The sequence below is a fragment of the Catharus ustulatus genome, chromosome 1 (genome assembly GCF_009819885.2).
Source record: "Catharus ustulatus isolate bCatUst1 chromosome 1, bCatUst1.pri.v2, whole genome shotgun sequence".
In the NCBI taxonomy this organism is placed as follows: Eukaryota; Metazoa; Chordata; class Aves; order Passeriformes; family Turdidae; genus Catharus; species Catharus ustulatus.
Window position 1 is genome coordinate 52,865,780 of NC_046221.1, and position 23,889 is coordinate 52,889,668.

Consider the following 23,889-nt stretch of genomic DNA (forward strand, 5'->3'; position numbering starts at 1 on the left):
TTGTGCAAATACTATGTTTTAAAATGGCACTAACCAAATAAAATTGCCTTACAATCTCGTTTTTTTTTTTTTTTTTTTTTAATAAGTGCTTTGGAAAGAACTGTGAAACAATGAAATAATTTTCTCAACAAGATCCTGTAGAGCGATTTATATGAAACAATTTTCTGAGACATGTTAAAGCACAAGGGAAGTAACTTCAGAATTTAGGAGATTCCTGCATCCTGTTAGAGGCTGGTATGTGCGCTAGAAGACCATGAGAATAAAAGGTGACCTTCCTGCGCTGTTGAATGCCCACAGAAGATTTGAAGACTTGGAATCAGTGACGTCTTTTCACAGAGAATAGTGCAACAGGAAATGAAAAGGCAACTGCCAGTATGAGAGGTGAAGAATCACCTGAAGGGTGAGAGTGAAAAGTTTGTGGGAGGAAATGACTCCAGCTAATTTTTGAAAGAGCAAAACTGGCTATACTCATGACAGTTGAGATTATCTAACCATCTAATTTAATCCAGTTTTTCTGGGGTCTACCTTCTGCCTCTCTGGAGCTACAGCAGATGAATCCTGCAACATTCTGAAAAAATTGAAAGTAGGTACTGCATGGATGCTGAGAGGCATCAGTGAATATTCTTGGCTTCCCTTCTTCATTTTGGTTCTCAAACAATAAAATTCACTTGCGATACCCTCATTTCTGCCCCAGAAGTTACTGGCAAGACAAAGTGTTTATCATGTCCCATGGATGGGAGACCTGTAGATGAGAGATGTTCCTTTTTGAATATGGTTTATAGGTAAGATTTCTCAGAGAAAAACCAAATAGATCAAAACCAGAGGTCTGAAAAAAAAAGAAAAATTACTTTTATTTTGGTCAGGTTTTGACTGGAAGAGCTGTGGAACATTTCTGCCTTTACCAGAAACACTTCAAAGAGTGAGTATGGACAGACAGATCTGAGGTCAGAGAGACAGGTGATATTAAATCCCAGAGGTGCTTCAACCAGGCTGATAGCATTATACAGGAGGAGTAGGAGAAGGAGAATTGTCCAGGTGTTATATTTTTGTATGACAATTCATGTATAACTCATGCAGGGAAAAGCACATCTTTAAAATTCAACTACTACTTGCTGTAACAATGAAGGCTCCCAATATGACAAGATGATCTCAGTGAGATTACAGTACTGAATGTTAATGCTGGTACTCAGAAATGAAGCTGCAGGCAGTTACTTTGAAGTAAGTTGGTGGATGAATTTGCTGCATGCTAGCTGTTTTTTTTCTCATTACCAGTGTAAGTTGACTGAGCTACCCTGCACTCAGAGTATCTCTCTGCACTGCAAAATGAAGGAGAGCAGCAGAGTTCAAGTTGTACAGTTCTGAATACCACACTCCTAACATACATAATGAAGTGTTAACCTCATTATGATCATGAAGTAGTGGTAGATACATGTCAAAGATGTGTAGCAGAATACTTTTAATTATTCATGATCTATTCAGAGCTCTGCGCTCTTTTCTAAGATAAAAATTTAAAAGCTGACAAAAAGTGCCCTACAGTATAGAGATCTAATTTTAAATCGGTATTTTATACATATAAATTCAATAACTTTCATATCAGATGATGTCAATGTCTAAAAGCATACCCAAATTGAGCACCAAATATGACTATGCCTATACCTTTACAAATTTTTTTATCAAGGCTCTCAATACCCTCCTTTTAATGATGGTAAATGTTCTCATAGAGATAAAATGTTCATTAATTGACATAAAACAACCCCTCTAAGTGATGAAATTCTGTAATTGTATGGAAACATGGAGATCAGAAGCTGGTTTTAAAAGTGTGTGATAGTTTTGGTAGGATGAATGACATTATAGGTCGTTGATGTTTTTCAGCTACAAGGGTTGAAGTACCAAATTGCCAAGATTTTCTATAGAAAATAAAGTATCTTATCTAGGAATAAAGAAAACTTACTTCTTGGAATAATTGCCTTTGTTGACTGCTAGAAATTGAAAGTATTCTGAACTTTTGCCTCCTATCTATTTGTAGTATCTATTGTAGCAGTATCTATTTGTAGACAGATGACATGCAAAAAAAAAAATCGACTTCTTCTTTCTATACCATACTCAAACCATGAAACAATATAATTTATCTGTGTGATGATGACTTGTATTATGTCAATTGTTTCCAAGCGGATATTTAAGTATTTCTGAAAATAGACAACTTAATTTGGAGTGGTTGGTGGAAATGAAGACAAGAAGCACATTTCTTTTACTTCCCTGCCACTTTCTCAAGAGCAGCTTATGTCTGATCTTGGTGTTTCTGTGCTCAAACATCCTGTTAGACAAACTCTCAAATTATTTCTGTTCACTAGAATGATACTTTTACAAAATCCTGTGTAATTATTTCTAGCTAAATCCTTATAAGTACATATTAAATGCCAAAGAAATGTTCCACTTTTAATAATAAAATACAGACAAAGAGACTACAGGTGTACTTCCCCAAAAAGGATGTGAAGACAAAGCTGAATATTGCATCCAAACCCTCTACACTAAATGGAAAAATCAAACCTCTGCTATACTCTACCTCAATAATGAGCTGCAAGTTGCAGCCTACATGAAAATGTAGATACCTGTCACATTGTCTAATTTTTTCTTTTCTGTCTTCATAGCTTTTCATCCAGATATCCCAGTTTTCCCTCTTGCCTTGTCTGTCACTCATCAAAGCCTAAATACATCTAAATAACAGATTAAATAACTTCCTTGAAACATTAACAATACCTTTCTATAATATTTTGTGAAATCTTGCATTTCTCTAGTGCTATTATTTTTTTGTAAAATAGGATTTTTCATTTGTTATGTCTTTCAGCTTTATTTCACACCTCAAATCATAATTAATTTTGCCTAGATTAGAATTATATAGTAAAATCCTTTACCTCCATTTTTCCAAAAGGCTAAAATTATTTTACATCAGCATTTTTCAAGCCAGTGAACAAGTGCATTTTAAAAAATAACATTTCAAGGAAACAGAAAGCATCTCAACATAAAGAAGAAAAGTTCTCCCTGACTGTAACTCAAATATTTTGCTATTGTTTCTGATGTGTCCCTCCTGCTTTACAGAAAATATTCTGAGCAGTTACAAAGCAACATTTTATTAATCAGCCATATTGTTGTAACACCTAGAGCAAAGAGAGGTGTTGTATCATGGTAGGTGTTGTACAAGGGATCATTTCTGACAGGGAGTAGATGAACTCTCTATCACAGCAAGCACAGCTGTGGAAGAAGCGGCTGCTCGCTCCTATGCAAATAACACTAACAAAAATGGAAATAAGACAGACGGAAGACCAGTTTCCCAGTAAGATTGTTCCAGAGTGCTCTTCAAAAGCCCATCTGTCTAAAAACAGGGCCTTGCATTCATTTTTGCTGACAAATAAGAACTGTATGGGAACAACAGAAACTGAATGCAAATGATGCCAGAGTAGCAGTGAAATGGGAGGCTACTCCCATATTGCCCATTCGGAGAATGTAATTGCATATGGGCAAAATTACAACTTGATCTATGTGTCCAGATCTGTTGGTTCTAATCCCTCTAGACCACTAAAATATGCTTAGTCAGTATGAGGTGACAGCTAGAGACTTTAAAGATACCGAATTCTATGTCTACTTTGCCCTTCAAAATGTTGTACTTGGGTAACCCTGTTAACTGAGCTCTTCCCTCTTTCAACATGACTCCGAGAGCTGCACAGTAAAACTCATCAACAGACATGATCAGTTGCACAACAATTTTACACCAGGAAATCCATCTCTTTGCAGTGAAGTTCAATTTTTCTTCTGTAGAAAGAGTAAAAAGCTTTTGTTTTTGTTTTCTTGTTTGTTTTTTTAGTAGTGATACATTTTTCCGCTTAATGAAATGCCCTATTTGCAAAGACAGTAACAAGCAGAGAGGAAGAAGCAAGGAAAGAAAAAACCAAAACCAAAAAACCTCCACATATTCCCAAAGGACTAATATAATCCCATACTAGTAAAAAAATTGAATCAGACCACCAGATCCAGTTTCACTGCCCAAATGAAATGCAATAAGGTGGGAATGTACCCAGCTTCCACTGACAAAAATCAGACTGCATCATCTTTTGTATTATCAAAAGAACTGACTTGGAAAGTACTAGAAAATAGTTCATGACTCTCCTGATAGACAGTCACTTTAAAGGTTTTTCGTTTTCTATTTCACGGAAGTTCTGCGTGGTAAATTAAAAAAACCACGACAAATGGAAAAGTGTATCTACAAAAAATCCCATTAACTGTGCGGTCAATTTCTTTACTACTTCAAAAAACAGTGTGAAGTGTACACAGATTAATGCCTTAACTACTTAAAAAAGAAAAGTTTGCAATTCTCTGGATTAAGATCTTCACTGAGTTCAAGCAGGTATATCTCTGTATGAAGCGCTCAGAGGGAATAATATTAATTCCCCTTTATCTCAGAAAAGGGAAAAAAGTCCTCCTTTACAAACTGCAAATGCTGGGAAGAATTGCACCTTGAAGTGAGTAACCCTGTAAATTCATGTAAGAAGCCAGTAGCAGAAAAATTAAGCAATGGATGGTCTAAAAGAGAGGCCAACGCACCTGTATTGCCCCTTGAGTTCCTCTGGGGAACTGTGCAGGAAGCTGCTGCACTGGAAATAACCATGAAATCCATAAAAGGGATAGAAAATGTCCAGATGAGTGTTGCTGCAGGTGTTACAAACCCCAAAGTACCTCACTGGTATGTGTTAGTGGGAGAGAGTGGTAGTTTGCCAGAGTTATAAGGAACAGTAATACCACAGGAGGATGCGCTGGGATAAGAAGGTGGTCTGCACAGATAAAGACATTATACAAGGCACACAATAGCTTCACAGTAAATGGTAATATTCAAAATAACTTCAGTATTTCCTGGTAGAAGTAGACGCCTCAGAAATTTCCTTGTATTGCCTTCATCTGACACCGAGAAGGTGATGAAACTTCACAAAGACAATATTGCAGGGGTCTCTTTGCCCATACCTTTTCTTTTTTCTCCATCCACGGTCGAAAATTATTTATTTGTGTGCTCATCAGCCTCTGTGACAGGGTGAACATAACCCCTCCTTTAGGTATAATTCTGTCACCACTTGTGTTGCATATCCAACAAGCATCCTGCTACACCCACATCATGGTCTCAGGTATAAAATGAAATCTTACCTATAACTTTTCCTAGGAATAGTGCCTTTGGGGAATTGAACTGAGTGTCAGATGTGGCTGGCAGGCTGTAACTTGTTGGAGGATAGTGATCAAGCTGGAGAAAGAGAAAAGAAATTATGAGTATTTTGAACTGATCTGCTTATTACAGTTCTGATTAATCAGATTTACTTAATGGAGTTTATGCCATCTCTTATAACCATCTAATACACTCTACTTTCATTTTCATAAAGGGAAAACAATAGTAAATACCCTTCCTTCCATATCTGCCATCTCTACAGTTCTCAAGGCCTGGAGAATACCTATACCTATATTTTTGTTCTGTAAAATCACATCAGTTTTTGCTTATGTGCTCTTCAATTGCTAAATATAACAACAGCATCAATAATAAAACAACTTTTTCTTTCCATAGAAATAGATTTCCATTTGGGACCTATGTTACTACTAAAGCTAAATTTACATAGCTGGGAATTTGAGACTAGTTCAGGGGTTGGGCATTTTTCTTTTCTCTCAGAAGTCATAAATTAATAAGGCATTCTTTTTTGGCACTTCATACTTATTACTTTCTTGTTGAGAATGGCCTTCAATCTGATTGTGATTATACCTTTTGAAACCTAAACAACTTCAAGAGTAATCAACCTAGTTAAAATAAATCTCTATTTAAAAGCTGTTGATACCAGTTTTCTGGAGCAAACACTTCTGATCAGTGATAGAGCCAGCTCCTGCTCTGCTGCCAACTCTGACATCTCTTGTCAGGGGACACCTGCAGTGCTTTCTATAGCAATGCCTTTCTCTAATCCTGGCACCTGGAATGAAATGATGCACCACAAGACAGTGGGTCTAGGGAACAGTGGCTGAGGGAATAGGGAGATTTCTGTGCACTTGCTTTTATTGCATGTTTTTGTACTAAACTAGAATTACCTAATAAAAGAATTTTTTTTAAAATTAAAGTAAATGAATGGCAGGTAGCATAGAACCGAAGGGATGAATCCCCTGATACCCTGGAATACTCTGAGCTCAGGTAGTTGCAAAGCCTTCTGGTGTCATGAATCTGCAGAGGTAACCATCTCAAAAAACTGTAACAATTGGAGGAGTCCTGTCTTTCTTTCTGTCTTTCTCATCTCCATAAAATCCCAAGAAGAAAAGTGTATATACATAGTAGACAGGAAAAGCAGTCTCTGCGGATTCCAAGAAAGACCAGTAAGTCTTAATGTCTAGAAATGATTTTTAATTTATCGTAACTAGTATTCACACTGATTTTGAGATAAATACATGGAAAAACACATGGTTCCATCTTCTCACTTAGAAAATAAGGAGCTTCAGTTTGTTCAGAGTATTGTGAACAGTTTTTCTTAGATTTTTAATAAAGAATAAAAATATGTATTTTACCTGAAATTAGAGTTATATAAATTCAAATTGAAAAGAGTTATTTTGGAAAGGGTGTAGTCAAGTGAATACAAAGGGTTGAAATAGTAAACAGGTCTCAACCTCAACCACCTCGGGCCCTACTAAATACAGATTTGAGTGCTTGCTATTGGTTTTCCTGATGGAAGGGAAACGTTCCAGCCACCAACATTGCAAGTGCCAGACCCATTTTCAATGGAAACTGCAGGCATATCAGATGAAATAAAAATTCTTTTGTTATTTCAGGACAAAAATAGAAATGGCTTAGATCTGTCATTGTATTTACCTTTAAGGTTATTAAATGAAAAGTGTAGACTTTAGAGACGTCTATCAGGTAAAGACTGGCAAAAACTAATCCACCAGACGCTGATTCTCCATCCTCTCATATACCAAGAGGTTAACCTCAAGTAACTTCTTTGCCTGCAGTGCAATTGTTTCCAATACATACACAAGATTAATCTTCAAGGTTTTCCTTTTATTACTATGACTTAAAAAGTGTTTGAACTATGACTTAAAAAACAATGAAGTAACTCTGATAAATTAACCAGGCATGCTACTACATACATTGGTATCTGTCAGTATCATGAACATTTGGGATCTTTCTTTTTCAGAATCAGTCTAGATCCATTTTAAAATATTTATTTTTTATTGTGATCTGGAATCTAGGCAGTGGCATTAATTAGATCATCATTAATCAGATAAAATATGAATACATTATTCAAAATAAATCTATGTCTATATTCAACTTATTGATATATGCTGGATGTCTTATAGCAGTATCCATATGTTCAGTGTCAGAGCAACAAAAAATCAGCAACAAGTAATAAAAAAGTTGTCACTGCCAAATGTACAGGCTGCCTCTACCTGTATACATGGGTTGTCTCTGCAGGATATACATTAAAATGAAAAGTCAATTTAAATGATGAAACACTGTGAACATTTACATAGACAATGACAGAATATGAAATCCTGCCAGCTGTGGCATGATAAGATTACCTTTGTGTTCAGGTAGTGTTCAAGATTTAGAAAGGCTCTCTCTCTCCCTCCCCATCTTAGAACAGGTTAGTTAGCAGTAACCTTGGCTAGATTTAAAAAAAAAAAAATCCCCAAAGTCCTTCAGTGACCTCATCTTCCCTTAGGACTTCAGCATAGCAGAGCATTCCACCACTGTACTGAGGCAAAAGGGATTGCAGCAATGAAAGTAATGATGTGCTACATGCTACATTGCAGACTCTAACAGAAACAGACACTACTGCTGAGGTTTACTCGTTTAAGCAGGTCTCTTGTACTGAATAAAAACCTGAATCTAGCCACTCACATATATTTTTCACATCTTGTTGATGTAAAGGAAGGATATCCCAATGGGTTCAGCTGTGGATTGTTTTAAATGACTGTCTGAAGTTTTGGGTTGGTCTGATTCCCAGTTAAAATAAATCTCTATTTAAAAGCTGTTGATACCAGTTTTCTGGGGCAAACACTTCTGATCAGTGATAGAGCCAGCTCCTGCTCTGTTGCCAACTCTGGCATCTCTTGTCAGGGGACACCTGTAGTGCTTTCCATAGCAATGCCTTTCTCTAATCCTGGCACCTGGAATGAATTGATGCACCACAAGACAGTGGGTCTAGGGAACAGTGGCTGAGGGAATAGGGAGATTTCTGTGCACTTGCTTTTATTGCATGTCTTTGTACTAAACTAGAATTACCTAATTGTGGAGAGTTAGGGATATGTGTGCGGAAGATATCAGGCTTTACGGTCAGTCAGGACCTTCCCCCCCGCAGTCAGACCTTTGCTCCATACCTGGCCGCACCCAGCTGGACGTGAGCAGAAGGAAATGACACTGACTGCCCAAGCTATAAAAACCCTTGTGACCCCTCAATAAACACCATTTACTGTCCACCACATTGGTGTCCAGGAGCATATGGACCGAGTGACCCTGGGGTGGGTCGCCGTGCCGGACTGAGGACCAGGTCGCCACGCCTGGGAAGGCAACACCTAATAAAATAATTTTTTTTCTTTTTTAAAAGAGGTACTCAGCCTATGGTTTCTTTGCAGGCCTGTGAGTTAAAGCACCATGCTGAATCGTTTCCAAAGCTGTATGTTACTGCCATCCAGTGGGGGTTCCAGCTCCAGCTCCAGCTGGAATGGAGCAGCTCACAGTCTGCATGAAATACTAGCCTACCAATTTAATAGAAGACACATTATAAAAAAGAAATTACTAGTGTCAAATGATATTTGAATGATAATTTGATTTCCTTATTTAATGAAAATTAAATATCACCTCTGTATACACAGATGTTGATGTCATGATTTTGTAATAAATTATGGTTTAAAATTAAATTTAAGATTTTTCATTGCAGCTACTTTTCTTTAAAAACTCAGTAATTTCATTTAAGCTTCATATAAACAGTGTGGCTTTGAGTATTACATAGATGAAACTAGGTGGCAATTTCTGAGGAACCTGGAGTTTCCGTTCTCAAGTCAGGTCACAGCAAGGCAGACTGCCTTTTTCTGGAGTTGTTTGGATTTTAGCAGAAGTTAGATAAAATCCCCTTTCTTTTAAATTACTGCTCACTTAGATAATAAAACTAATCTTGATGAGAGTTCTGAGATTAACAGAGATATCAATCTAAGGGCAAACATAATGTCTGCATCACCTTAGTAGTCTTGGGGGAAAAAAAGGTATAAACACAAACACATACAGTAATTTCACGAATACAAGCCGCACTGAGTATAAGCCGCATCTCTGGGTGTTGGCAAATATTTTGTTCTTTGTCCATAAATAAGCCGCACCTGAGTATAAACCGCTCTGTCGTTCGCAGCGAGGACCTGCGTGCAACAAAGTTGCCAAATAGTAACAGAACCGCCGCATGGCGGGGTTTACTGGCTCGGCTCGGGTTGGGTAGGCTTGGTCCGCTCGGAGTTGCTGATGGGGCCAGGTGGCCCAACCCGGTGCTGCCGCTCGGTGCAGCCGCTCGGGGCCGGCTGCCGCCTCTGGGCTCGCTCGCCCTGGCCCGGCACTGCCCCGTGGTGGCAGGCAGGGACGAACCCCTCCCCCCGCTCCTGCGGCAGCGGAGGTGGGCGGGGACGGAGTAACCCGCCTCCTCCCTGAGCCGCGGCGATGGCAGCACGGGGCCCCCGCCTCCTCCCCGAGCTGTGGTGATGGCGGCACGGGGCCCCCGCTGCCTCCCCAAGCCACGGCAATGGTGGCATGGGGAGCCCCATCTCTCCCCTGGGCTGCGTCAGAGGAGGGAAGGAGAGAGTTCTCCCTCCTCTCTCCCTGCCCCCCGTGCTGCCTGCAGGGAGCCAGGCTCCACCCACGGCACAACAGAGTAACAATTTGTAACAATCATGAAATGCCAGCTTTTACTGGCAGGTGCTCCGCTCAGCACCCTGGCTGGCACTTCTGAGGTTGTAAATGTCAGAAAATTATTCACATATTAGCCGCTCCTGAGTATAAGCCGCATTTCTGGTGTGGGAGCAAAATTTTAGTCAAAATGGTGCGGCTTGTATTCATGAAATTACTGTACCCTATATTCACCCTGTGTATATACCGCACACCCTTTTGACTAAAATTTTGCCCCAAACCCAGAAGTGCGCCTTATAGTCTGGTGCACCTTATATGATGTACAAAGTTGCGACATTTGTCACTCCGGAAGTGTGAGCCGTGAGCTGTGGGGGGAGCCGGCAGTGCCACGGCAGCCAGGTGGAGGTGGGCCTGGGCCCAGGGGCACACAGCACCACCCCTGTCAGGTGGGAGAGGGCCCGGGGGCCCGTGACACCGCCCCTCCCGGGTCCAGGCGGGCCCGGGATCCATGGCAACGCCCCTGTCGGGTCCGGGCGGGCCCAGGGACCCATGACTGCTGGGTGGAGGCGGGCCCAGGGGGCCCGCGGCACCACCCCTCCCGGGTCCAGGTGGGTCCCAGGGCCTGCGGCACCACCCCTGTCAGGGTGATCTACAAAGTTGCGAATTTTGCCGACTCCCGGGGTTGCGCCTTATAGTCCGGTGCGCCTTATGGTTGTGAAATTACTGTATTTGCGTCTGAATCATGGTCAACCCAGCCTGATGTAAAGTTAAGGTTTTTCTTTATGCTGGAGACATTTTATAAAAAATTGTCAAAATCAGATGGAATAATAATGCTGTAAGGCTTAATCTCACACCATCTGATGTCAATACAGCTCTGCTAGTGACTTCAGCAATAGCAGGATAAAGAAGAGGGTGTTACCATCATGATCTGTGTAGTATTTATCTTCTGCGTTGTTATGATGATTTAGCACTTGTGTTACCAACTTCTGTAGTCCTGAAGAAAAGGGTTTTGTGCTAAGTTCTGTAATAATACATAATACAAAACGTTCCTACTCAAAAATGGATGCAAAGTTAGAACAGGCTAGGCATGTGACCCCAAGAAAATAACAAGGTGGTATGCAAATGTTTAGATGGAACTCCTCACAGGTATGATAGCAGTGTGAGAGAAAGAAGAAAGTTGATTATGAAAATCAAATGGGAGGTATTATGACATTCTTTTATTGGTGTAATACAGATGATTGTTCACCTGCTAAAAAACTTACAAACAATATTTTTAATATTGTGAAATTTGATTTTATTTTCTTCCCTCGTACAAGAGGAAAGGAGAAGATTGGAGGGGTAATTGTGTAATTGCTTAGGCTGATCATGGCCACTCATACTGCAATTCAACTCCTTCCTTAGTGTGGCACTAGTGCTCTGCTGATCTGTTTCTGATGGGTCAGGTCCTTGGCTCAGGTTAGTGCAGATCAGATCAGATTGGAGCCAAAGCACAGACAAGGCGTAGGCTATAAATGAGTACTGAATCCAGAGAAACAGGTAGGACCATAAACTCAGCATTTTTTACTGCATTGGACTGACACAGACCTGCAGACTCACTGCTCATCTGGGACACAGGAGGAGGCACACATTTCACTGGTGTGATGTAAGGAAGACTAAAGGCTGGCATTGTGATTTGATGAAAATTCTATAGAAGTATGCTGAATGCTATTTTAGTAACCACTCCTAAAAATCTGTTTTGCTGATGTAATGCACTGATTTAGCCTTCAGCAGTTGCTCTTTTTTTAATAAAGGTCAACTTTTTTTTGCAGGGAGTCATATTAAAAATGTGATAAACATGATATAGACATGGAAAAAAAGCACATACATTGCAGAAATAAAAAAAAAGAAGGTTTTTTTTTTCTGATTTAAAACTTGAATACTTTATGTGCAGAAAGCTTGTATATATACCTGAAAGCTGCTGTTCCTCCGCTAAATAATGACAGGGATAATTTGCCTCCCTCTAAAAAACCACAAAATTTTGGAGAAAGTTTAAATGGAAATGTAGAAACATAACTCAAAATGTAACAGAAGCACTGATAAGGAAAGGCATACTATTTCGTTGACTGCCTTCAATTGAAACGATTCTCTGATGCTTCTTTCACATATCTGTTGACTTTTTATTGTTCTCTTTAGTAGATGAATGACAATAAATGTTAACAGTAGCAATAGCAAGTCATACAATGCCAAGTCATTAAAATTAAAGAGATCTACCTCAGGTACTTTGAAGATGACTTTCACAGGACATTAATTTGTCCAATGTGTGCTTCCATACAATGGAAATCACTTACTTCATGGTAGGTTTCGACTCTTTTAGTTTTGTCTTGGACTCTGGGGTTACTTAATGATTTTTTTGTTCTTCTCTTGTTTCTTTAATTTCAATAAAATTATATAAAACCAACCATTACACAGGCTAAGGAACATGCACGCACACATTCATCACTAAAAATACATTATAGAAGAAGGAAATAGTTTCAGCATAGCCAATATAAGTAACACATTTGTGAGGTGGAAAAGCTTGCTGATACACTATGCAGACCTTTGCTCTGCTTTGATATGCAGACTCAGGAAGTATCAGACTGCATCATGCTCCCTTCTGACCTGAATGGCCTTAGCTTTATTTCCAAGAGAAATGGGAGTGTAGGGTGGGGAAGACATTTCACTTCTGGGTCTTCCGCGGCCTAGACTTGGGCAAAGTTTGGGGCAAGGCAGCTGAAATATGACTGAATCCAGCAACATATGCTCAGCTAAAAGGCTATGAGAAGAATGGATATGTAAAGGAGTTCCTCTCCTATGGAAGGTTTTTAAAAAGCAGAAAGTAAAGAGGAATATTCTTCCAAAAACCCTCAAAGTTTGAAACGATCTCAACTAATACAGAGAGGGTAAAACTTTTAAGAAGATGTCTACTTCATCATCTGCCTCTGTCTCTGCAGCTGCAGGGAAACCACACAGAGAAATACTACCCCCAGGTGGGGGTGTATGGATGATGTTTTTCTCATGGTTTCATGGTATTTTTCCAATAAGAGAGAGATATGATGCCATGTCCGGATGTCCAGGGTGGGGATATTCCACCCACTTGTTTGTTGATGAGTAAAAGGAGTTCTGGTTTTTGAAAACTTTTAGTCTGTCTTTCAAAAAGATGCCATTCAATGGGGGTGTGCTGACTTACCTCAGCAGATGCCACTAATCAGCTCTATCACACACAAAAGGGAGTAGAAATTATTAATTTATGTCTACCTGTAACTGGTCTCTTTAAATGAAATATTGTGTGACACACTGTAAAATAAAGAAATTGTGTAAATTCATTGAAGGTTTAAATCAACAATAGTGTTTGGAGTTCATGGTCATCCTGTGAGCACAAAAGAACACATAAAATTTTAATAAACAGTGAATTATTTGCTCATTTCTGATTGTGGTACATAAAATTTAAGTTCTGTATTGCTGTTTCTTGCTGTTGTTTACAGACACTTTTCAGTATTGATGCCTGGTCATTTGGAACATCCTTATAGTTTATAGAGGGAACTTGAATTATGCAAAAATCAGGGTCTGTACTGTTTATATTCTGAAAACCAGATGTTGCTTAGGGTTATAGGCATGATATATCCTATCAATAAAAGCTTTGTTTTATTTTCAAGAGTTTATTGATTGTCATCTATTTGTGGGAAAAAAAAACCCCTATATTTTCAGACCTGAGTAAAAAACCACTTCCTTGTGACTTCTGATTGAGAAAACAGTTTAGCAGTTATGGGTAAACTAAGTGCTAAGGCATTAAATGTGCAGATCTAATGTATGGCTCAGCTCTAGAAAATGGTCTGCGTTTGCCTTTCTGTCACACTAGCATTTTGAGTAATACATTGCTACTACAGAAGGTCCAATACATAGTGAAAAGGATGTATCCCCAGGGACTTTAAATAATTCATTTCAGCAGAAAGGGCTTTACTATTGATAGAAAAAATGATTTTTCTTTCCTTAAAGCAAAACATGTTTTGGAAATTCATTAATTAGTCTTTTAGTATAATAGAATTACCTGGATATTAGGAAACAAAGCATTAACTTGCATTGATGGTAACTATGGTTTACATGTTTACCTGTGATTAAAGTCCTGGATACTTAAAACATGTTTTATTCATGTCAGCGGCTATGGAATTTGTAAATACTGTCTGACTGGTTCCTTTCAAATAATGAACAGTACTTCCCCATTCCCTACCACTTAAATGTTAGCTAAACCGACCTTCAGATTAATCTGGAGTCTAGACAATTTACAGCACTACCCAAAGGATGCTGAGACAGCATAATTCCCAGAAAATGAAGGAAATAAATAAAGATGGTATTTCTACATCATTTTGATTGTATAACAGCTATTATCATTTCTAACTCCAGGGTAAATGTTTTCAAAATGTGACTCAAAGGGAGAGTTTTCAGAGAAGAGTTAAAAATTGTTTTAAGTCTCAAAAACTGTACATGGATGAGGGTATACTAAAATAGATCAGTTTACTTAGCATCTTGCAAATTAGATGAAAAGATGTTTTAATCAGCATCTCTAAGAAAGTGTGAAGGGGAGTGATGCCTGACATTTCTTTCATCTATCAAATGTATACACAAAGATTCCAAAGTTAAATGTTGAAGTCTGCAGAATTCAAGCTGTAAATTAGGTGCAAATTATTTACAAGAATGGTTACTTATGAACAGTAAGACACAGCCAAAGGATATGGTAAATTTTCTATAATTTGAAGTCTTTAAAGCTAGACAAAATGTCTATCTACAAAATTTGTTTTACTGTTATCATTATTTTTGGGTAAGAAAATAATTTGGTGATTTTTTTATGGCCTTTCTTAAGCAAGAGTTCAAACAGTGATCATTTTCTGTTGAGGCTTCAAAGATAGGAAATAAGATAGTTAAATGTGATTCTACAGCAACAATAATCATGGGAGATGAAATTATAGTCTCACTGAAGTCTATGGGAAAGTTCCCACTCACTTTAATGAGAACAAAATTTAATCTACAATTATAAAATCTTTGATATATTAACTGCATTAAGATGGCGGTTATATGCAGACTGCTTTGCTCTGCTTCATTCATTTTATTTTATTGCTATTATGTTTGCCATTTTATTTTGTAATTCAGATTAGTTTTAAATTAACTTTGTATGATTTACCTTTTTAAAGCATCTAGGAGTTTGCAATTGATATTTCTTTTCAAGTAATTCAGAGCTCTAAATTGAAATAGACTTGCAAAAATTCTGTTTCTTCTTAATTTCATTTGGATAAGGGCTAAATATTTCATTGATAATTTTTCACAAAGATGGGTGTATACTCTTGCTTGCCTCTGGTGAAGCTGGAAAATGGAGATTTGTGCAAAAACATTTTCTGTATTGTTCTCAGCCTCAACTGAGTTCAGGTTCAAGATTTAGCCATAAAGCCTCATAATTTAGTTGATTTTGAGTAGAGTCAGAAATTAACATTGATTATATTAACATTGATTATGCTGTGTACAGCCCCTCCACCACAGTTTGAGATATTGTCCAAGCCTGGAAGAGAGAACTGTCAGCTGTCCTTCTGTGTGGCCTTCTGAGATGAACAGTGACTGCTGATAATTGTCCTGAAAGCATACTGAGAGTTTAGGACACAGTTTCTTCAGTGTCCTGAAGAAGTTTACTCTGGCTTAATCTTTTTCAAGAACAAAGAAAGTGTTATAACTGTGACTCATAACCCATTACCCGCAATGGCTTTAAAGCAGGGATGGAGAGCTGGAGACTTGTTGAGAATGTACAGTAATTTCACGACCATAAGGCACACCGGACTGTAAGGTGCACCCCCTGGGAGTCGGTAAAATTTGCAACTTGTAGATCAGATAAGGCGCACCGGACTATAGGGTGCACTTTTTTTTTGCAGCGAGGCTCCACCCCCAGCTCACCCTGCGTGGTTGCTGGCCGAGGCCCCGACTCAACCCGGCAGCCATTGGCCCCCGGGCCCACCTCCACCCGGTAGGGGGCGGTGCCGCAGGCCTCTGGGCCAACCCCCAGCTGGCTGCCGTGGCACTTCCGGCTCCCTCCATGGCTCACAGCTCACACTTCCGGTTTAGCAAATTTCGCAACTTTGTACATCAGATAAGGCGCACCGGAGTATAAGACGCACTTCTGGGTTTGAAAGAAAATTTTAGTCAAAAGGGTGCGCCTTATAGTCGTGAAATTACTGTACATGTAAGGAAGCTGACAGACCCCGTCTGAGTCCTGCTGACTATCAGCTTTATTCCACTAACAATAAAAGCATATGATACTTTTTTCCCCTTCTTTTTCTTTTTCTTTTATTTTTTTCTTTGTAGCAGTCTGATCTACCTTTGTGCAACAGAACATGAAAGTCTCTTATCTAGATTCCATCTTGATTTTACTCTAGGGACATGCAAAGAAGCAGAAAGTATGAATCTTGCATTCGAGATGCAACTATCACAGTTCTTTAAGGTACAATTTAAAGCCTTCTGGAGGCAATGGAAGGCCCTTTCATTTACTTAAACAGGTTTGGATCAGAACCTTTGCTAGGGAGCTTTTGTCCTTGACTTTCTTCAAAGAAGATTTTACTGATGTGTGAATAGTATCAATCACCCATGAACACTTGGTAAAGAGTGATCTGGTTTTTATGATATGTAAAATACACTGTTGAAACATGAAATCTTCAAACAAAGTCAAACAAAGTAAAGCTTGCCCTCCATAACCTAAAGCTCAGCTCTTGAAATGTCATTTATTGGAATAATGCATTCCTCCTCTGTCAGTCTGGGCTTTTTCTTGCCACAGGTGAACTAATAGAATAATGGAGGTGTGCTATGGATAGTAGTATCTGGTATTTTCTAGAGGGGAGGGATAGGAATTGTTACTATCAAATGTTAATTTTGTCCCCCTCATGAAAACGAGAAAATAAGCATGCCTTTCCCCCTGAATTTATGTAATTTACTTTTTCTGACATGCAAATTGACTATATATCCTCAGTCTTATCCTTGAGAAACTACTGGCAATACAATTGATAGCTCATCATTTAATGTAGAGCTAACTATTGATTTGTCTGCAGTCAGAGAATGTATAAGACTGAAATTTAAAAACATTTGACAGAGCCTTTGCTACTGCCTTCAGTCTTGAGTGCCATGGTAGGTAAGGAATAGGTATACAATTATAATAAAACCAATTTAACTAAATATTTGTTCATTGGGTTTGTTGCCTTATGGACATATAGTATTGTGGATATGTTGATTTCAAATCCCACCTCAAATTCTGATTTATGTAAGTAATCAGCAGCCTCCTGTCTGCCAGCAGGAGGTGAAGTCGGATAGAGTTCACTAATGAGCCTTTTTTCCATATTTATATGTAAGTGAAACTCCTGAGAATCATGATAAAACTGATTCACACAGTTCGTATGGTACCAATTTATTGCCTGGCTTCAGATTTTTAAAATCTCTTTGGCACTACAGGGTTGTTACAGTAAGTTAGAAAGACAGGGCAGTCTGAGTATGTTGCTGTTAAGATCTCAAAAATACTGAGTGCTCTTGAATTGAAGTTTGATGAGAAATAAATCCTTCTTGTGACACTTTTATGCCCTGTAGAGATGTGGAAGTGTGAGCAACAGCACCTGACAAGCAAGCTATCTTCTTTAAAGCAAGCAAACCAGCTGCTCATAAGGTTGGAGAAGGATTTAGCAGGAAATAAAAGTCTACTCGAATGGTCATAGCTCAGATCTGCAAGAGAAATCTCATACTTTATGATTTGTCCTCTGAATACTGAGAAAAACCATATTCATATCTTCTGTATTTTCAAATACTGTGAGGAGTTCATTTTTTAACAGGAGTCATTTTCAAGTGAACAATCTACTTAGCCAATTAAAATTTCTGTTCATATCAGTTCTCTTATTTACAGAAGGTAAACAGATAAATAATAAGCTTATTTAACTTATGGAGGACAAACAAAATTTAATAGAAATAGTCTCTTTCAGGATACTGTTGGGATAGAATTTCTGGATTTGCTTTGTATGGGACTCTTCCTATTCTTGAATGTGCATCAGACAGATCGTCTCATGTAATAAGTCTCAAATGCGTCTGCTTTCTGGTTACATAAATCAGTTGTATTTGAAGTACATTGAATAGATTAAATTTTTCTTTTTACCCCAGCAGAGCAACACTAACCAAAATGTTTCTGGCTCTGGTTCTAGACAGGCAGTGGTCTCATAAAAAATTGTTGGGATCCAAGTTCAGGTGAATTGATGCAAGGTTGGCACATTTAACTGTGTACATAATTTCCAACTTGGCAAGGTATCTCATCTGACAGCTGCCTAAATCAACCAACTGGGACTCCACAGGAATGCCATACTTCCCCAGAATAAAAGCATTTAACATCAGAGAGACACCAAACTATAGGTCTTCCTTGCTTCCATCTAGCTGTAGGAGAAATAAATATAACTGCAAGCAAGACAGATGCATATATCAATATATATCCCTCAACCTCCAAAAGCCTGAAAAGAGTTTGGATGTCCACCTATATATTTTTTAGTTTTTTAAAATTTCATTAATAATTTTGTGACAATTCTACTTCCATGCATTCAATTTTATTTTGAGTACTATGAGTCTCAGTCAAAATGACATTGTAATGCACTGAAAAGTTTTAACTTTTTAATATTTCATTTGTTATTGTTTTGGTTTGTTTCTTCTGAACTAACAAATCCAGATTAATGTCTCCCATCCACCTGACTCTCCTGCCAACAAAGTTGTTCTTACACCCTGCTCAAAATCTCCATGTTTGCAAATGTGACAACCAGGGAATGAAAAAAAGAGTTCTGTGGTGACCACAGAGAGGAGACTGCCTGGAAACACTGACTGCTTCTTGCAGCACTCCCCTCAGTTATTTAAATAGCATTATACTAGCACAAAGTTTTGTGAACTGAGATATATGAAGAGATGTAGTTCCTACCTGTGCTGTTCTAAAACCTAAATAAGCCAGAGGTATGTGCCTTCAACAATACTCTGTCCCAGGCTCACGTCACACAAACATTTAGGCGTCTGCTCATCTTTGCAAAACAGTTCTTGTGATTTCACTGGACTACAAGGTAAATCTAAATTTAATGACATCCTCATTTGCAGAGTCAGGACTTACAGAATGATGTTATTTGCATCAGGCTTCACTACCATTTAAGATACTGTAGGGTATCCCTCCTGACTTCCAGCTGCTGTTCCAGAATGGCACAGGTTTATCCTAAGTCCCATGTTATCTGTCAGCCCAGATGTCTCTGATGCCCTCGAGCATCTACATATACATATACATGTGAGCATATACAGTGACACCTGTATTAGCCCAGCTGTCATCATACTAAAATGAGGATTTCCGAACAACTAGTTGATGTAGCAGAGGAAGTAAATTGCTTTTATTAACCGCTAGGAGTGTGATCTGCAGGCAGAACCCCATCTACTGTACTTTTATTTTCTAAAGTACATTATTTATAGTACTGATCTTTTCAGAGGACTGGAGACCCATCAAGAAACAAAATGCTACAAGATACAAGTAATGAAACCAAGCAACTTACCTGCAGTACAATGTCCCGTCCATTCCGTGTGACATTAACAGTGTGGGGTTGTCCATTGCCATGTTTCTGTGGTCAATGTCAATGTATATGGTTCTTTGGTGCCCCCGAGGTTGTACCGAATTTGCAGATTCCCTAATGATAAAGAAAAAAATGGGAAAATTACCCTCAGGTACTTTGATCTTTATTCACCAGCTATTTTCCGGTCTTTATTTTCACATACAGTTGTTATCGTTTCACACTTAATTGCTCTCATAGCTGCTTTCTGCAGTAAGAGAAAGCTGGTGTTTGAGATTATAAAGTTATTGGGCTGAAACTGCCTCTAGTTTATAACCCAGAGGTGTGACAATGACCAGCATTTCCAAACCACAGTGTTTGTAAACACTCCAGACTGCAAACCAAACAAATTGGAGGTATGCTTGAACAATATGGACAATTGGTACAAAATTGAGCACATCAAGTAACACTTCAATGTTGAGATTATCATGCTTGCTGCAGTAAAATTATTTGAAATTATACAAAGCATAACATTTTCTAAAAAATCAACCATTGACATGCATTGAATAAAGGCAAAATTACAACAAATTAGCACTGATACATAATTCACACAAGTGAATTTCTTGCTTTCCACGGTTTAACTGCTGTTGAGGGTTGACCGTCTGGACTTCATGAAAATATAGTATTATATTGTCAAATAAAAACCTGGGGTTACGTTGTTAGAAAAGCATAGTCAGGAGTGGCTAATTGATAGTCATAACATATCTCCAGACAGATTTTTCTTTTCTAAACAAAAGTGAAGTGCCTGCTCTTCATAACATATTTAAATATTTGATTAAAAGGAGGTGCATTTGAAAAGGGAAATGCAGGTCCCACTCTGGATGAAAAATGGAATATTCTGGCCCAAAAGAGCAGACTTAGACCTCTATAAACTATAGTTTAGTTGTGTGATGTTGGATTCCTCTAATGCACGTTCTTTCTTTCCCATGAAGGGAAAAAATTGAGTGGCATGTAGAATACTCATATTATCCCATAAAAGAGAAACAGTAGTAAAATCATCCGAATTATAATTTTCATGGGGCACTAAGGCACTATTTGAAATTGAAGTATATTTAGTTCATATAGAGTTTTAATACTGTAGCAGCAAATGGTCCATATACGACTTTCATCCATTACCAAAATGTTTAGGACATTATATACTACTTCCATATTTTAGTCACTTCAGTGAGTATCCAGATTTCAGAACAGTACATGACACCTTCTACTGACTTCTACAGATATTGCCAATTCAACTATTCAGGTGCCTTCATATGCATGTCTACTTGTCCCCACCATATTACTGGTTCATGGCATTGGTCTGACAGTTACAGTAGGTTTTTGGTGTTCTTTTGTTTGGTTCGTTTTGTTTTGTGAGGGAGGAATGGCTAAAGAAACATCACTAAACCGAACAGTTACATCAGTACCAAATCCAGTAGAAGCAGAATAAAGGTTCAGATTTCTAAGTACTTTACTTTTACTTGACAAGGGTGAAGAGACTTTCTCATTAGTCCATTAGAGCTTCCCCTGAATGTCAGCCTGGTATTGTCAATTGTGCCTTCAATGGAGAGAGTCCAGAGCAGTTTCTTACCAGTGGGGTTCACAAGCACAGCCATGAAGTCTGGAGTATAGGAGCTGACATAGAATAAGACACAAGGGAACTTGGTGGTGCTGAAGCTGAAGCTGAGCTCTTCTTTGTTCAAGCTCAGGTCAGGTGCTGTGATCTCAGGATCTGCAGAACTCAGAAGTGTCCGGCTAACTAAATCCTTCACGCTAGTCCCTGGGGAGTGGAAGTTGTAACGAAGCCACATTCCTTCTTCAAAAAATGCTCCCACATCTTGAACAGAACAGAAAAGGAGGATAAAAAAAAATGAGATAAGTTAAATGTGCTAACACCTTTTGGTTGAAACATATTATTGTGACTTGATCAGTACTAATCTGTGCATGTTTCTGCTGCTGTATATTTAAGTCAAGAGACTCACTATTTTCCTACAAGAATGAAAAGAACAATCTCCATTTTATTGGTAGGTACTTGGATTCACAAACCAAAGGAAGTATTTTCTTTGGGGCACACAGAAAGCCTATGCCTCATATCAATACTCCAGACAAGAATAATTATGATTTAAATTTATTCTCTTTGAAATTTTGCAGTAGATAATGATCCAAAGAAGGAGATACAAGGAAGAGTGGCTAAAGGACACAGTAAATAAACAACAGTCAAGGAAAAGGAGGAAACAGCAGATCTGACCAGCAAATTTGAGTGGATTTGGAAGGACCCTCCCAAAAGAATGATGACAATTCCAGCCCCTAAAAGGACACAATGCTTGTAAAGTTATCCAGGGCTAGCACAATCCTTCATGAGAACTCCGTAACACGGATGCCCTTATGAGAGAGGAAATTAACTAGGGAGTTTGACCTCAACTGGGAACAAGAGATAGCTGAACTGTAGATCCCAGAAGGCGCTGTAGTTTTCAAACCAGTGTGAGACAAGATGTGGTGTTTCAACACTCGAAAAGAGAATAAACCTACTTTTGACAAATTAATACTTTCAGCTGAAAGAGCACTAGTAGTCCTTCCCATAATAATGTAGTCCTGCCTCTGCCTCAACATTAAAATCATAATTCCAGGCTGATGTTCTTGCCGCAATGGCTGACTTGATAACCTTCTACAGGAATTACTGCACAATTGGCCACCACTGGTATCCTCTACTCCGCTGGGAATCACTTGACTTACTTCCTATGGCAGTCACTCATTTACAGACATCGTGGTACTGGATCAGCTGTGCTGTCTGGGAAAACATTGTGAAAGGAAATCTTTAAATTATATGTGAACTTGATTAAGAAGTTTCATTTACATTTCAAGTTACAGTAATTTTGCGATTATAAGCCGCACCATTTGACTAAAATTTTGATCCGAACCCGAAGTGCGGTTTATAATCAGGTGCAGCTTATATATGGACAAAAACCGAAAAGTTGCTGTTTTAGTTTTTTGGAGGACAGGTGTCTGCTGAGAAAGGCAGGAGTTTCTCTTTGAAATGGAGAATGTAAACCCCCTCCCTCCAAATTATTAAAATTTTGAAATCAAGGGGCTTTCAGGCAAAGATATGGGAATTAGGAATAACAGTTCTTTACTAGGGAAATTAAAATAGAAATGCAGTACTACAAAGAAACAACCTCCAAACCCTGACAGAGTACAACCTGACACCCTGTCAGGCAGGGTGTTGGTAGCAGCCCCATTGAATGGTGGTTGCAGTCCTCTTGCAGTGACAGATATGATTCAGTTGAAGCAGTGCTCCTGCAGAAGGTGCAGTTTCCCTCCGGAGGTCCAGTGGTGATGTGGAGAAATCCAGTTTTCCTCTGGAGTCCGGTGGAGAAAGGGACTACCTTAGTGTCCCAAAACCTCTGTTTTTATCTTGGTAAGAAATGTTGGGCTCTTCCCCCTGGCTGGAGCAACTTTTAATGGCATGAAGTCATTTTATCAGTCACACAGTGGACTCAATGGGCCATTAGAAGAAAATGACTTTCTGGAGGAAGGATGGGTTTTGAAAAGATAAGGAACAATACCCTGCCTGGTTTCAATGGATGGCCCATTAGCAGAATATCTGCCATTGAAATAAAGATCACTGTCCCCACCCTCAACAGATGGTGATAGAATAGATACCCTTTATCACACTCTGTATTGTAATGTGCGGCTTATAATCAGGTGCGGCTTATATATGGACAAAGAATAAAAAGTTGCTGAAACCCAGAAGTGCGGCTTATACTCAGTGCGGTTTATAATCGTGAAATTACTGTACATTTTTTAAGATATTAAATAATCATATGAGTACTGCATTCATTGAAGGGCTATAAGGAATGCTTAAGGCCATAATCAGTCTTTTAAAAAGAGGTCTTCCATTGTCTACTACCTTTCTACATTATTCAAAGTTGCTACAGTTTTGTGCAAAATTGCCCACCTAAACAAGAAATTTATTCCGTTTTAACATTTTGAGTCTTGACACAATTCTAAGCAAAGGCTTTATCTCAAAACATGAAGGAAGATGGCTATTTTCAAAGCTTTACACAGACACAAGGCAAGTCAGGAACAAGCCTGGGGAATTCATTCAGAGCAGTTGAGCAGGGAATAGGTAAGGGGTAAAATTGTAAAATTATATTGATGATTCTTTCCAGAATTTTGCTAAATCTAATGCTAGAAAAGCTTTAGGTTTTCTTGCTATCATATAAAAATTCTCCCAAACTCAAAATATCACAGTTACTGTTCACTAAATGGATGCATAAAATACAGATCCAAGCTGTGGTCCTGAAGTGCTATAAATAATTCCATCATTCAAATGGATTTATAACTGCAATTTTATAGGGGAAATGTTAAACCATCCTG

At 38.6% G+C, this 23,889-nt stretch overlaps 1 protein-coding gene across 1 annotated transcript in view; it reads right to left on the minus strand.

The window, feature by feature from the left end:
• CNTNAP2 (contactin associated protein 2) overlaps positions 1-23,889 on the minus strand; it is a 1,181,910-nt gene that overhangs the window by 56,401 nt on the left and 1,101,620 nt on the right. Inside the window, 5 exon segments of the mRNA XM_033052691.1 lie at positions 5,188-5,281; positions 19,483-19,541; positions 19,544-19,567; positions 19,570-19,614; positions 21,104-21,349. Coding sequence (XP_032908582.1) covers positions 5,188-5,281; positions 19,483-19,541; positions 19,544-19,567; positions 19,570-19,614; positions 21,104-21,349 — 468 coding nt within the window.